Here is a 13785-nt window from a genome sequence, read left to right on the forward strand (position 1 = left end):
AATACAAACCAAACTAACCTATACTAGACAAGTACATATCAATTAGCATCTATCTAACTACGGATATATGATGATCCACACGAGCACAGATCTGGAAGCAAATTCGTGAGTATTTTTCATTTCATTTCCAACTCAAAGCTACATCAAGGAAAATTCAAGGTATGTACCTGGAATTGAATGAACAAAGGAACAAGATGGAGTCAGCAGTGTTAAACAGCAGGGAAAATACAACAGCAACAGTAGTGAGTATTCAGCAACCAAATCAACAGCAACACAACCCGCCAAAAATCAGAAACCCAGGGAAAAGAAAGCAGATGCAACTGACTTCAAACTCGATTTCAAATCCACATTCGACTCATTTTTATATCCTTAACACTCAGAAATTGTTTTGAATATGAAAACTCAGAAAAATATAATAAGAACAGTATTTTGTTTTTGTTTTTTTCTTTTTGGGGATTTTCTGCTATTTTTGTTTTTGAATTTGAAATTCAAATTTTCAGAGATTCAAAACTTGTAGGAACTTTTGGGGGAAGTTTCAGAGATGCCAAAACTTGTGACTTAAGGCATTGGCATGCCTTTTTATAGGCAAAATGAGGGCAGCCCTCAGATTTTGTGTTTTCCTTCTAGTCCCTAGGTTATTTTCATAAATAGTCCTTTACTTATTGACTTGTTCCTCAAGTTAATACACTAAAAGTCACTGAAATTCAATTTCAACCCTTTCTAGATGCTTCTAGTAGCTTCTAAGTTCAGTTACTAAATGGATTTCCCTAAATTACCCTCCTCACTAGCTTGGAATTACTAATTCAACCCCAACCTTATTGACTAACCATGGTTGTCTAACTAACCAGCAGTTCTGAAAATCAAAAAACCAAACAAAACCTTAAATTGAACTAAAAGGAGATTAATTCTACCATAAGCAAAACAATCACTGCAAATTGATCAACTAAATAGAACTTAAACAAAAATTGACCTAATTAATCTAATTAACTGACATTTAACTCTAAACAAATAGAAATCTGGAAGCTAACACATCAATGAACTAATTAACATCAAGCAGAACCAAAATGTGACCAGCTATGAAGACTAATTGACCAGAAATCAAATATACAGAATGACAGTTGAACCTGGAACCTTACTACCGAAATCAATGAGCAGATTAAACACTAATTATATGGGGGAAGAACAATTATGACCTAAATTGAAATTTTAAATCATCACAACCTAACAACAGGATTCTAAACAAACAACAATAGGAAAAATAAAAAGCTGAAAACAGAGAAGAACATGGACTCACTGATTTTAGGTCTTCACATGGCTAACCTTGAATTGTCGCATTCAAAATTAATCGAGCACTTGAAATCCCCAAAACAGGTCGAACTTCTGAACCCTAGATCTGGAATTAACGGAGTTTTGCTTGGATTTGAAAGATTTTGGCTTGGAATTCAGGATGGGGGAGTCAGGGAGATTGTGGGGTGTAATTTTGACCGGATTGGAAGAAGTAGGGTTTTGGCTGGATTTTCAAATGAAGATTCGAAAAGACTTGCGATGATTCGAGGGACATGGTTTGGATATTTGAGATGAGGAGATTGAGGAAGTCCTAGGGTGTTAATTTGGGAGCGGTTTGTGGTGGCGCCGCCGTAGGCGGCGGAGACGGCGACTAGTATTTTAATGATTCGAGGGGTTCCAGTGGTATTTGAGGGGAGAGACTAACAGATTCATGATAAGGGGAGGAAGGGGGTACTCTGGTGTGATTTTGGGTGTTATTGGAGTGGTTTCCGTCGTCGCCGCCGGCGAGTTTCGACGGAGTATAATAGGGCGGCGTCTCTAGGGTTTTGAGAGGCGTGTGTTCTGAGAGATGAGAGATGCGGGGGTGGGGGCGATTCCGATAATTATATGTCGAAAAATATCAATTCCTGACCGTTAGATCAAACAACCTAGACGGCCAGGATTGATTGTCGTGGAAACGACGTCGTTTGAGCCCTAAGGCTGGACCGGATCGAGAACCTTTGGGCTGGGGACCGGATTTGGGGTTTTTGGGCGTTTGGGCTGGGATTGGTTTGGAAGGGGTTTGGGGTTTGGGCTTGAGTGCCTGAACAAAAATGGCCCAATGTTGGCCAGCCATTTGCTTCTTTATTTTAGTTTCTTTTTATTTGTTTTCCTTCTTTTCTTTCTTTTTTGTATTTTATTTACTTATTAAATAAAAATCAAAAAAATAATAATTCCTAGAACTGATTATCTAAAAAAAACTGATTAAACCTACAATGATAATTAATACGATTGATTAACAACAAATTAACGGGAAAACTACTCAAAGTCAAAGCTAAAACTAAAAATGCAAATTAAACTATTTTTTTTGTGATTTTTCATTTTTGTAAAATCCTAATTACTGATTAATCTAAAAATATGTAAAATTAAGTCCTAAATGCAATGCAATAATTAAAATGCACAGACAAAATGCAAACAGTTAATATAAAATGCCACAAAAATCCATAAAATTGCAAACACTGAAAGAAATTATTTTGTTTTGAAACTATGGGAGTATTTCATATAGGGCAAAAATCACGTGCTCACAATCATATAACTTGATATGTGATTAACATAGAACTTTTTAACTAAATATAATAGATTAGGGACAATGTTACTCTTTCTCGTTTTATTTTAAATGGTTCGTTAGTTTTTAGGATATATTTGGGCCAATAGAAAGCGGTGTGCGCATTTTTAACTCAATAGGTGGATGGAGGGAAATTCTGTACCAAATCCTATTGGTTAGGGGCAGTTTTAATCCTTTTTTTTTATGAATAACTTATTTATACTGACAATTTATTTTTTGTATATTATTAATATAACTTAAAATGTTACATTGAATTATTTACTTTATTTTGCACGTTATGAATTTACTTATTATGAATATTTATATGTATTTATCTTTTAGATAATATAATGCTAACAAAAAAAAAGAAAGAATAACACATAAATACAGTCCACATACATTACAGCTCGGTGGCCTATATAAAATTTTACAAAGTGATAGCCCAAAAATAATAGGCCAGGATTCAATATCCAACTCCAAATAGGTTCTCAAAACCTCTATTTAGGTTCTTTTCTAAAAGCTCAAGCTTTTAACCTATTTTCCGAATCACTAATTGTGACTTAAATATAGATCAACAAATCAAATTCATTTGGGTGTTGACAACTAGATTTGTAAGGTAATTCACCATTGTTCAACAAACATAAAATAAGTAGATTTAGATTTTGAATTCAATTTTGTGAGAAATTTAAAGTGGTTAGTGCTTAGACTTGTTAAAAATAGTCTACGGAGGCTGTCTACACAATTTGAAGTCATTTGGTGGGGATTTAGAGTGGTTTGAACAAGAATTACAATTGAAAATCATAAAAGAAGTTTGTCTATAGACGCTTATATGCTTTAATCCAATGCAATACACTTTTATATAAGTAGGTACATTACGTATATAGGTATATAAAAGTATTTACATATGTATAATCACATTAGTGAAAAATATGTTGGCGATACACTATGCATGTAGGTGTATAAAAAGAAGAAGAAGAAGAAGAAGAAGAAGAAGAAGAAGAAGAAGAAGAAAATGTGAGTAATCCACCAATATACATGTAAATAATGCATCAACCTTGTATACAATAGTATATAAGAGGTGATTATATACCCTTATATATTATTATTATTATTATTATTATAAAATATTAGATATATTATACAAATGAATCCTAATAATTGAGAAATTTAACTTATATCTAGCTTAAATCTGCTCCAAATCGCTTAAATTTAAGTTTTAAATTCTTCCTGATGTTTCGAATCAATTGGGACAACACCCAATCTAATAACCAACGAAATCGAAGAACTCATCAATTTATGAGATAGAAGGTTCAAACAGCCTTTATTGGTGAATACTTATTTTCAAGTTTCAATCAACCATAATAAAGAGAAGTTTCAAGTTTCAATCAACCATAATAAAGAGAAGCTCGACTTCGGCTTAAAAAGAACACGACTTAGACATTAAAACTTTAGATTTCATTTTTTGTTAAATTTTGACTAAGTCTTCGAAATATCATAAAATGGAGGTTCAAGTTATCCTTTTAAACTCCTCAACCCACAAGCAGCGAATAAATTTCGCCTTTGAATTTGGAAGGAGAAGTGAAGAAGAATAACAAGGAAGAATTTGGGGGTGCAAAGTCGTTGACATTGAAGGAGAAGAAGAAAGAAATAATAATACTAATAATTAGAAGCGGGTCTTTAATGTTGGACCAAGGAATGAAAAAAAAAAAATCTAGTTATATACAAAGTGTATCAAACCAGATAAAAAGATTAAAAAAAATGATCACATTTGATTCGGATATTGTCCAACGAAAGTAATTTATTCTATCAAAAATTACATTATATAAGTAAACTTCAAACCCCCCCCCCCCCCCCATACATGATATACATATCACTTTTTATTGTAATAATTTATTAATAATAATTTTTTTTATCTCAATTTATGTGATATTCTTTTCTTTTAGTTCGTTTCAAATGACATATTTTTAAATTTAAAAATAATTTAATTTTAAAATTTTTATTTATTTTTAATGAGATAATTATTAGCTATAAAAAATTTATAATTTATAAACCACAAATTTTAGAAATAATGCTCCCTTTCATTTGGTTCAATCAAATACGATCATACATTAGGCTAAACACCTCGCAGTAGTAGTAGTAGATTTGTTTTCAAAAAACCTCCAACCCGCGCAGCCCACTCCTTCCCGACCTCGCCGTCAACCGGCGCTCCGGCAATCTCGTCGTCGTCCGGCTCTCCTACTAAACCGGTGTAGATCCTGGCGAAGTAATCTTTCTGTTACACCAATTGGGTTGTTCCATTACCCTCGCCCCCACTTTTACCGCCCCCTCAAATTTTGTATGTAGAATTTCAGAATTACTAGAAATTCTTCACATCAAATGGGTTTCAAAGAAAACTGCAGAAACGAGCTCCGAGCCGCTGTCCGTCAGCTCAACGACCGTTGTCTCTACTTTGCCTCCAAATGGTATCCCCTAAACCCTAATTTTCTCATTGAGGTATGTATAATTATTTCTGATGGAAAATTGGTTTGTTAAACAGGGCAGCAGAGCAGTTAGTGGGAATAGAGCAAGACCCAACGAAGTACACGCCATCACACACTAGATTCCAGCGTGGCAGCTCCAGCATTCGTCGCCGGTTCCGTACAGCCACAGAACCTGCTGCTTCTTTCTCTTCCACACCGGTGGCCGGTACATCTTATGTGGCGACCCCACCGGTGGTGTTGGAGGATGATGGCAGTGACACCGCCATTGACAGTGACTTTTACCTGCTTGCTAAGTCCTACTTTGATTGTCGTGAGTACCGGCGTGCAACTCACGTGCTTCGCGACCAGACTAGCAAAAAAGCTATCTTCTTGCGGTGTTATGCTCTTTACTTGGTTTGTTCATCTGACCCTCTTGCTCCCTCCGTCCCAGTTTTATGTGATAGTGTTCCATTGGGCACAGAATCTAACAAAGAATGATTTTTGTACTTATGGTCTAAAATAACCTACAGATATTAGTTTGCTATAATCAAATGAGAAGTTTAAAGTTAAATTGTTTAAAATTATAAAAGGTGTCATTTTTTTTTGCACATACTAAAAAGGAAATTCCATCACGTAAGTTGGGACTGAGAGAGTATCAATCTATCTTTTTCTGCTCAATTTTGGTCTCTCCGTCCACCCTCCTTTCTTTATTATAACAAAGAGGATAAATCTGCTAACTTTGTGTAATCTGAATTCCGTGAAGCAAAATCGATCCCAAGCTTGAATAAAGAAAGAGAGTGTGGCATGTACAAGACTAAAATAGTTTAATTTTAAGAAAAGGAGAATTCATATAGCTGATTCCGACTAGTTCAGATTGAGGCGTAGCCGGTTGATTGGTGAGTTGATCAGTTAGAGAGTCAATCCGGTATTGGACTAGCTGTTAAGAGTTTTCCCATTATAAGGCACTAGCTTAACATTGAAGAGTATGCTGTTACTTGAATAAAAGAGATGAAATTTTTAATTGGTGAATACGAAATAGTAATGTCAAGTGGAGTGCATTCAAATATATTACTCAAAACTGGTCAAATTTCAGCTAAGGAAATTTCGAGAGTCAAGTCAAGAAGTGGCGTTAACAAAACCACTGACAGTTATGTCATTTAAAGCTTGGAGAATTTCGTTTTTCAGATAGTTGCCTTTTGGAGAACGCGTCCTGTATAATTCACATTGATTGGTAAATGGATGGTCAAGGAGAAGTTATGGCTAGGAAATGCTCCTGTGTTGTTACCTAATTATGAGTTGCACTATTTGAATACATTGCATTTCTAAGGTGTTAAAGGGACCTTTGAAAGAAAAGGGTATGAGAGATCCAAAATTTATTATCAATCACTGAATTCTTATGTCCTCTTTTGTCTCATGAATTCTCTAGGTATTATATGCATGTGGATGTGCCTAACTCTCCTATGTTTGTGTTTACTTACTAAGGTGAAGTAAAAAATATACAACAATGATTTTCTTCACTTGGTACTCTCAAAGAAAGTGGTGTCTCTCATTATTGAAGTCTTTAACATTCACTTATTTATCCAGTGTCATTCATTCTATGAATAACAGAAGCTGCAGTTTCAGATAGTGTCTAGATGGGTTATGAACTAATTATCTCAATGATAGTGAGAAACTAATATCTTTTCGTCTTACTAATGTTCCAAGATTTTGAATCGTGTAGTCTCCTTCAAGATGGTTTCACTCTATAAATAAATGTATGTAAGGTCTTCCCTCCCTGTATTTCATATCTTTGACATTTCACTCGCATCAGGATAAACTCTAGAATACGTTTCATGTGTGTTTGATGGGGTAGCATGTCAGATCTGCCATTTAATTTAGTTTCCAATGAAGAAGGAAGGGAAAGCCGGAAAGGTCCAATAGAGAAGTATAAAAGTAGTAGAACATGCTGGTACTATATGCGGGTAGAGCTTTCTTTTAACGGAAAGTTGACATTTCTGTTTCTAGATTGGATGGCTCTAAAGAAGAAAGAAATCCACCATTTAGAAAGGTCTATTTTTGTGTGTTGTCTCTTCAATTTTTCAAGAAAAGATTGCTAGGCTTTTGGGAGCCTTTATCTTGCTGCATGTTGGCTTACTAGTGCATTTGGAGGCTATATATGACTCTTTCTCCTTTGCTCGTTTCTTTGGCTTACCCTCACCAAGCTGGAGGATGGAGGGTGAATGATCTTCTGTAGCTTCCTGTACTTTCACGTTTTTAAACAGCTTTCCTTCAACTTTGCTTTTCATATCTGAAGTCTAGCATCTTATTGTTCTTGTGTAACTGCCGAAAGTTTGCTGATTTGGGTCTAAGTATCTCTATTAGACTTGTAATTCACATCAAACTATGAAATGATTAATGGTGTTTGTCTCATTTCTTTTATCTCTTAGCTTGCCCAATAAGTGCTGCTGTTGGACCAGAAATATATTTGAATATATTTTAGTTATGTTGTCACTCCTCCCATCTGATGTTTTGATTTACTTTTGTTTATTCCTTATTCCAAATGATTAACCTCGCTCATGGATTCAAGAATAAACCTGTGTAAACACTTGTAAAAATAATCAGTAGTAATCAACTAGTGTTAACTATATAGAGACTCAAACTAACTCCTGAATGTCCAATCTTTGGCAAAGTCTGTCGTAAAATAGAAGCACAAGGAGCTATTTGATGCAAATCCTGACCAATACAAATGTAATAGCCCTTAGCCATCTTTACTTAATCTCCATTCCTAACCCAACTAGTAACAGGAAATGGTCAAAGGGAGGAAAGGTAGTGCACTCCAATTTTCTCTTTTTCAATCTTCTTCTCCTTAATCAAGTTTTTGAGTTAGCAGTTTAGAAAAGAGATAAGGATGAGTAGGTATCAAATATTTATCTATGTTCAATTCTAAGCCGGAGGCCTTTGATGGTTTGCCGATTGCTATTTGTGTTTTGCTTTGAAAATGATAGTGCCACTGTTTGAATAAATCTCATCTGAGTCTGGTTCTCAGATGTTATCGAACTTCTACAAATATATGAAAAGAATACAACCTGAAGTAGCGTTATTCCTTCTTTTTATCATGAAATGTACCAGATGAGCCTTGATACTTATTCTGCTTCTTGCGTCTTCCTGAAGGCTGGGGAAAAGCGAAAAGAAGAAGAGATAATTGAACTTGAGGGACCCTTAGGCAAAAGTGATGTTGTGAACAAGGAACTGGTTTCTCTTGAGCGAGAGTTGTCTGCACTTCGCAAAAATGGAACAATAGACTCCTTCTGTCTTTACTTGTACGGACTTGTTCTTAAGCAGAAAGGCAGTGACAATCTTGCTAGGTCAGTTCTTGTCGAGTCAGTAAATAGTTATCCTTGGAACTGGAGTGCTTGGTCTGAATTGCAGTCATTGTGCACTACAATTGAGACATTGAAGAGTCTGAATCTTGATAACCACTGGATGAAAGACTTCTTCCTAGCCAGTGCTTACCAAGAACTCCGTTTGCACAATGAATCATTGGCAAAATATGAGCACTTGCAAGGAACTTTCAGCTTTAGCAATTATGTCCAGGCCCAAATCGCTAAAGCTCAGTACAGCCTGAGAGAATTTGAACAAGTGGAAGTTATATTTGAAGAACTTCTAAGAAATGACCCTTACAGGATTGAAGACATGGATATGTATTCCAATGTGCTGTATGCCAAGGAATGTTGTTCAGCCTTAAGTTATCTCGCACACAGAGTATTCTTGACTGATAAATACAGGCCAGAGTCTTGTTGCATTGTCGGGAACTATTACAGTTTGAAGGGGCAGCATGAGAAGTCGGTCATGTATTTTCGGAGGGCCCTCAAATTAAACAAAAATTATTTGTCAGCTTGGACACTTATGGGTCATGAGTATGTTGAGATGAAAAACACTCCAGCAGCAGTTGATGCCTATAGGCGGGCTGTGGACATAAACCCATGTGATTATCGAGCCTGGTATGGGTTAGGGCAAGCATATGAGATGATGGGAATGCCCTATTATGCCCTTAATTACTTTAAGAAGTCAGTGTTCTTGCAGCCTAATGATTCTCGGTTATGGATTGCAATGGCCCAATGCTATGAGACAGAACAGCTTCATATGCTTGAAGAAGCAATCAAATGTTACAGAAGGGCTGCAAATTGTAACGATAGAGAAGCTATTGCTCTTCACCAGCTGGCAAAACTGCATGCTGAACTTGACCGTTCTGATGAAGCAGCATTCTACTACAAGAAGGATTTGGAAAGGATGGAAGCTGAAGAACGAGAAGGTCCAAACATGGTTGAAGCCTTAATGTTCCTTGCTAGATACTATAAGACTCAAAAGAGATTTGAAGAAGCAGAGGTTTATTGCACCCGCCTTCTTGATTACTCTGGCCCAGTAAGTTTATATTTGTGTCTAATTAGACTAAGAGTCAATAACTCAGTGTTTAAATTAAATTATTTGCCTATGTATAGTTCATGTAAACAAACTTTTTAGCTGCTTCCCTCGCTCTATTTTTTTTATTGATGCAGGAGAAGGAAACAGCAAAGAGTCTACTCAGAGGAATAAGATATGAAATGGATGTTGAGCATTTTCCACCCTAAGTTTACTGGAGAGTGTGTTCATGCTTGTCAATAACTCGCTGAAAAGCTTGGGGAGGTCACGTGGAACAGCAAAAGGTATCATTAAACTTACCGAAGGCATGACCCTTGACAGAAAGGTGTGGAGGTCGATAATTAAGGTAGAAGGCTAGTAGGTAATCGAAAGTGTTTCTATCCCATACCAGGAATATTAGTGTTATTCTTGTATAACTTTCTTTCCCATACCAGGAATATTAGTGTTAGTCTTGTATTCTGTTAATGGTAGATTTCTATTATTACATGTTGTTCCTTTGCTTCATTTTCTTATTGTTTCTGCTATTGCTTTCTTTTCATCTTTTTGAGCGGGTATCTTTCATAAACAACCTCTCTACCTTCAAGGTAGGGTAAGGTCTATGTACACACCGCCCTTCCCAAACCCCATTTGTTGGACTATATTAGGTTTGTTGTTGCTGCTGCATGACCAACTCTGGACACACGGGATATCTCTATTCAATGATAAACTTATATAAAGTGACTTGAGCTAACGACTCAGATATTTATACATAAATTTTTGAAAAAGAAGACACTTATCAGTTTAATATGAATTAATCATCTGATGGACTAAGCAATTTGAAACAAATTAACCGAGGAAAAGATCGCAGATGACTTAAAAGATAAAATAGAGCAGTATAAACAAGTCTATCTTGTTCTTGGAGTTGCAAGAGTGATTTTTTCTAGCTATCCATCCAATAGTCTAAAGCCATTTCAAGACTAGACCCGAATCTTTCCAAAAAAGGAAGAGATCTTAGAAAAACGAAGGCGAATACCACCAAATGGCGTGACCCAAATTCATTCATAAAAATACTTATAAAGGCATCTAGTGTTAATGCCAATCACGAACAATAACTTTACGTATTGCCAATTAAAACGAGTTACTGTATCACTGCATACATGGTTGACATGCGCGGAACAAAGTGAACAAAGGAACGAACTTATTGATTATCCAGTGCAAGCCCACAAGTAATAAAGGGTTACAGTATTCTTCAAGGAAGAAACCTGACTAGGTTTTACTAAGCAATCCACTACTCATCCTGATCCAGTATGGCTCGAACTTTTGTTAGATAAGTCTGGTTCTCGACGAAGAACGTACTATTGCAATTTGTTGTCACCATTATATTTGTTAGATTGTTATGTACATAATATGAATTAATCCTAGTCCCACATAGAACATGCGTATGATATGTATTTGTATAAATAGGGCTCATTGTATTATAATTAAATAGAATATCAATAATAGATTTTCTCCGTACATTCTCACATGGTATCAGAGCATCGGTGAGAAAAGATCGTTGTGCGTCATTCCAGCAACATCCGCGAAGAAAGAACTCAGTCACAGTGCGATTTTCTGGTGACCTAAGTGAGTGTATGCGTCAAAGTCACTAATTATCGGTGTTGTGTGAATTCCAACACCACCACAAAATTTCCAAGAGAGAGGCAGCCAAACCCCAGAAAGATCCTCCTAAAAAGACCCACTCACGCGCCCTCACGCGCCTGTCAGAGATCTGCCTCCGGCGGCGCGTGACGTCTGTTCCAGCCAGAATTTGAAATTTTTTCTATTGGACAATATTATCTTATTGCAATTCTGAGTCTACCAATCCAATTTAAATCAAATTCCGACCACTTTTATTTTTTTTGGCATGAACAATGATTTTCCGGTGTGAACAGTAATTTCCAGAAAATTTTTGCTTTTCCCGGCGTAAATAATGGCATTCGTATCAGAAGCCTTTGACTCACAATCCGTTGGATCCAATGCATTGAATCCAATCCAGATGGTTTCTTTACCGGATTATATTGAGTTCTTTCAGTACAAAGCATGTAAACAGACATCTTCAGGGATAGCTTTCGTTGTTCAAATAGATAGTAGCATGACTTGTGTCTCCCATTATTCAACCTCTAAGTCTTGGGTCATTGATTCAGGTGCATCTAATCATATTTCTGGTAACAAATATCCTTTCACTACTATTTCATGTTCTCAATCTCTTCCAACAGTCACAATGGCCAACAAGTTTCAAATCATGTCAAATGGAATAGGTCAAGCAAGTCCACTTCTTTCCTTACCTTTAGATTCAGTTATTCATATTCCCGATAGTCCGTTTATTCTCATAGTTGTTAGTCGCTTATCCAGATCACTTAAATGCTCTGTTTTATTTATTGATGACCTTGTTTTTATACAGGAACGCAGTACAGGGCGGATCATTGGTACCGGGCGTGAATTTGATGGACTTTATTACCTTATCCTTGCAAAATCACATGGACTCACATCTTGTCTTCCTTCAACAACTTGTCGGGCGATGTGCACAGATAGCCACTAACAGCTTATGTCTTTATTTTAAAGCCAGCGTTTTAAATGTCTTTAGTCTTTAGCCACTGGTTTAATAAACTTTAACTGCTCGGACAAAAATACCCTTCTGCTCATGTCCTTAACTTCAGGACTTCAGGACTACATGTCCTTAACTTTTGAACTTGAAACTCTAAGTTCAGGACTTCAAGACTACATGTCCTAAATTTTTAATTCAAGGTTACATGTCCTTAAGTTTTGAACTTGGAACTCAAACTTCAAGACCAAGCGTCCTTAACTTTTGAACTTGTAAGTCAAAGTTAAGGACCTATTGTCCTTAACTTTTGAACTTGTAACCGTAAGTTAAGTACTGCTTGTCCTTAACTTTTGAACGTGTAACTGTAAGTTAAGGACTGTCTGTCCTTAACTTTTGAACTTTAAACTCAAAGTTAAGGACTGCATGTCCTTAAGTTTTGAACTTGAAACAATAACTTAAGGACTGCATGTCCTTAAGTTTTGAACTTGAAACTATAAGTTAACGACTGTCTGTCCTTAACTTTTGAAACTGAAACTCAAAGTTAAGGACAGAAAGTCCTTAAGTTTTGAACTTGAAACAATAACTTAAATACTGACTATCCTTAACTTTTGAACTTGAAACTATAAGTTAAGGATTGTCTGTCCTTATCTTTTGAACCTGCATGTCAAATTTAAGGAATGCATGTCCTTAACTTTTAAACCTGCATGTCAAACTTAAAGACTCATGTCCTTAACTTTTAATCTTTGAACTCAAAAAAACAAAAACAAGGAAAGAAGAAAGAAATTACTGTACGTAATTGAGACATCTGCTCAAAAATTCAGAACTTGAAAATTTTGATGATGCAAAAGGAACTACGGTACGTATTGGTAAAAGGAATAGTGAAGCAAAATCAGAAGGATCTCGTGATGGACCTGGTTATGTCCTAGTAATTGGGGTCACTAATAGACCTGATGCTATTGACCAAGCATGGAGGAGGCCGACCGTGAAATCGCCTTGGGTATTCCAGATGAAAATGCAACGCGAAAGAGAGGAAGAAAGGGTAAAATTGTCTTTTTCTATTAGTAGTGGCTATTTTTGCTGAGCATTATAATTAGTGGATAAAAATTAAAGACACCCTTAATTAGTGGCTACTACACGCCATTTTTACCAACTTGTCTTGTTACTGATTCACCAGATTTATTACATAAACAGTTGAGACATCCCAGTTTGTCAAAACATCAGAAAAGGTACCCGATTTATCTCACTTGTCCACTCTAGAGTGTGAGTCATGTTAGCTCGATAAGCATACCCGCTCCCATTTCCCTCGGCGTCTTGATAATTGAGCAAAATCACCTTTTACTTTAGTCGATTCAAATGTTTGGGTCCTAGTCGGATCAGTTCTACCTTGGAATTCCGCTACTTTATTAGTTTCATTGATGATTATTCTAGGTGCACTTGGATATTTTTGATGATAAATCGATCTGAGTTGTTTTTTTATTTTTCTAACCTTTAACGCTGAAATTCAAAATTAATTTGGGGTTTCTATCCGCACATTTCGTAGTAATAATGCCCTGGAGTATTTGTCTTCCCCATTTCGGCAGTTTATGAACTCTCATGGGATTATTCATCAAACATCTTATCCGTACACATCCCAACAAAATGGGGTAGCTGAAAGAAAGAATAGACATCTTATTGAAACTACTCGTACCCTATTCATACAATCTCATATTCCGTTGCATTTTTTGGGGGATTCAGTTCTTACATCTTGCTATCTTATTAATCGTATGTCATCTTCAACT

The 13785-nt window shown here is 36.0% G+C and overlaps 1 protein-coding gene across 2 annotated transcripts; it reads left to right on the forward strand.

Annotated features, from left to right (window-relative positions):
• Positions 1 to 4671: 4671 nt before the first annotated feature.
• On the forward strand, positions 4672 to 9951 carry LOC109237471 (anaphase-promoting complex subunit 8). 2 transcript variants are annotated; one of them, XM_019403781.1, is made up of 4 exons: positions 4672 to 5052; positions 5127 to 5463; positions 8158 to 9450; positions 9585 to 9951. In XM_019403781.1, the coding sequence occupies exons 1-4, from the start codon at positions 4967 to 4969 to the stop codon at positions 9654 to 9656; spliced, it is 1788 nt and encodes a 595-aa protein (XP_019259326.1). In that variant the 5' UTR covers positions 4672 to 4966; the 3' UTR covers positions 9657 to 9951. The 2 variants fall into 2 exon arrangements, with proteins under 2 accessions (XP_019259326.1, XP_019259327.1); XM_019403782.1 differs by having other exon boundaries at positions 4673 to 5052; positions 8200 to 9450.
• The last annotated feature ends 3834 nt before the right edge of the window (positions 9952 to 13785 follow it).

The sequence above is a fragment of the Nicotiana attenuata genome, unplaced genomic scaffold, assembly GCF_001879085.1.
Source record: "Nicotiana attenuata strain UT unplaced genomic scaffold, NIATTr2, whole genome shotgun sequence".
Taxonomy (NCBI): Eukaryota; Viridiplantae; Streptophyta; class Magnoliopsida; order Solanales; family Solanaceae; genus Nicotiana; species Nicotiana attenuata.

Coding starts and splice junctions, on each gene's coding strand:
- LOC109237471 (XM_019403781.1), top strand. CDS start 4,967: ATGGGTTTCAAAGAAAACTGCAGAAACGAGCTCCGAGCCGCTGTCCGT. Junction 5,464..8,157: donor GGTGTTATGCTCTTTACTTG/GTTTGTTCATCT, acceptor GAAATGTACCAG/ATGAGCCTTGATACTTATTC. Junction 9,451..9,584: donor TTCTTGATTACTCTGGCCCA/GTAAGTTTATAT, acceptor TTATTGATGCAG/GAGAAGGAAACAGCAAAGAG.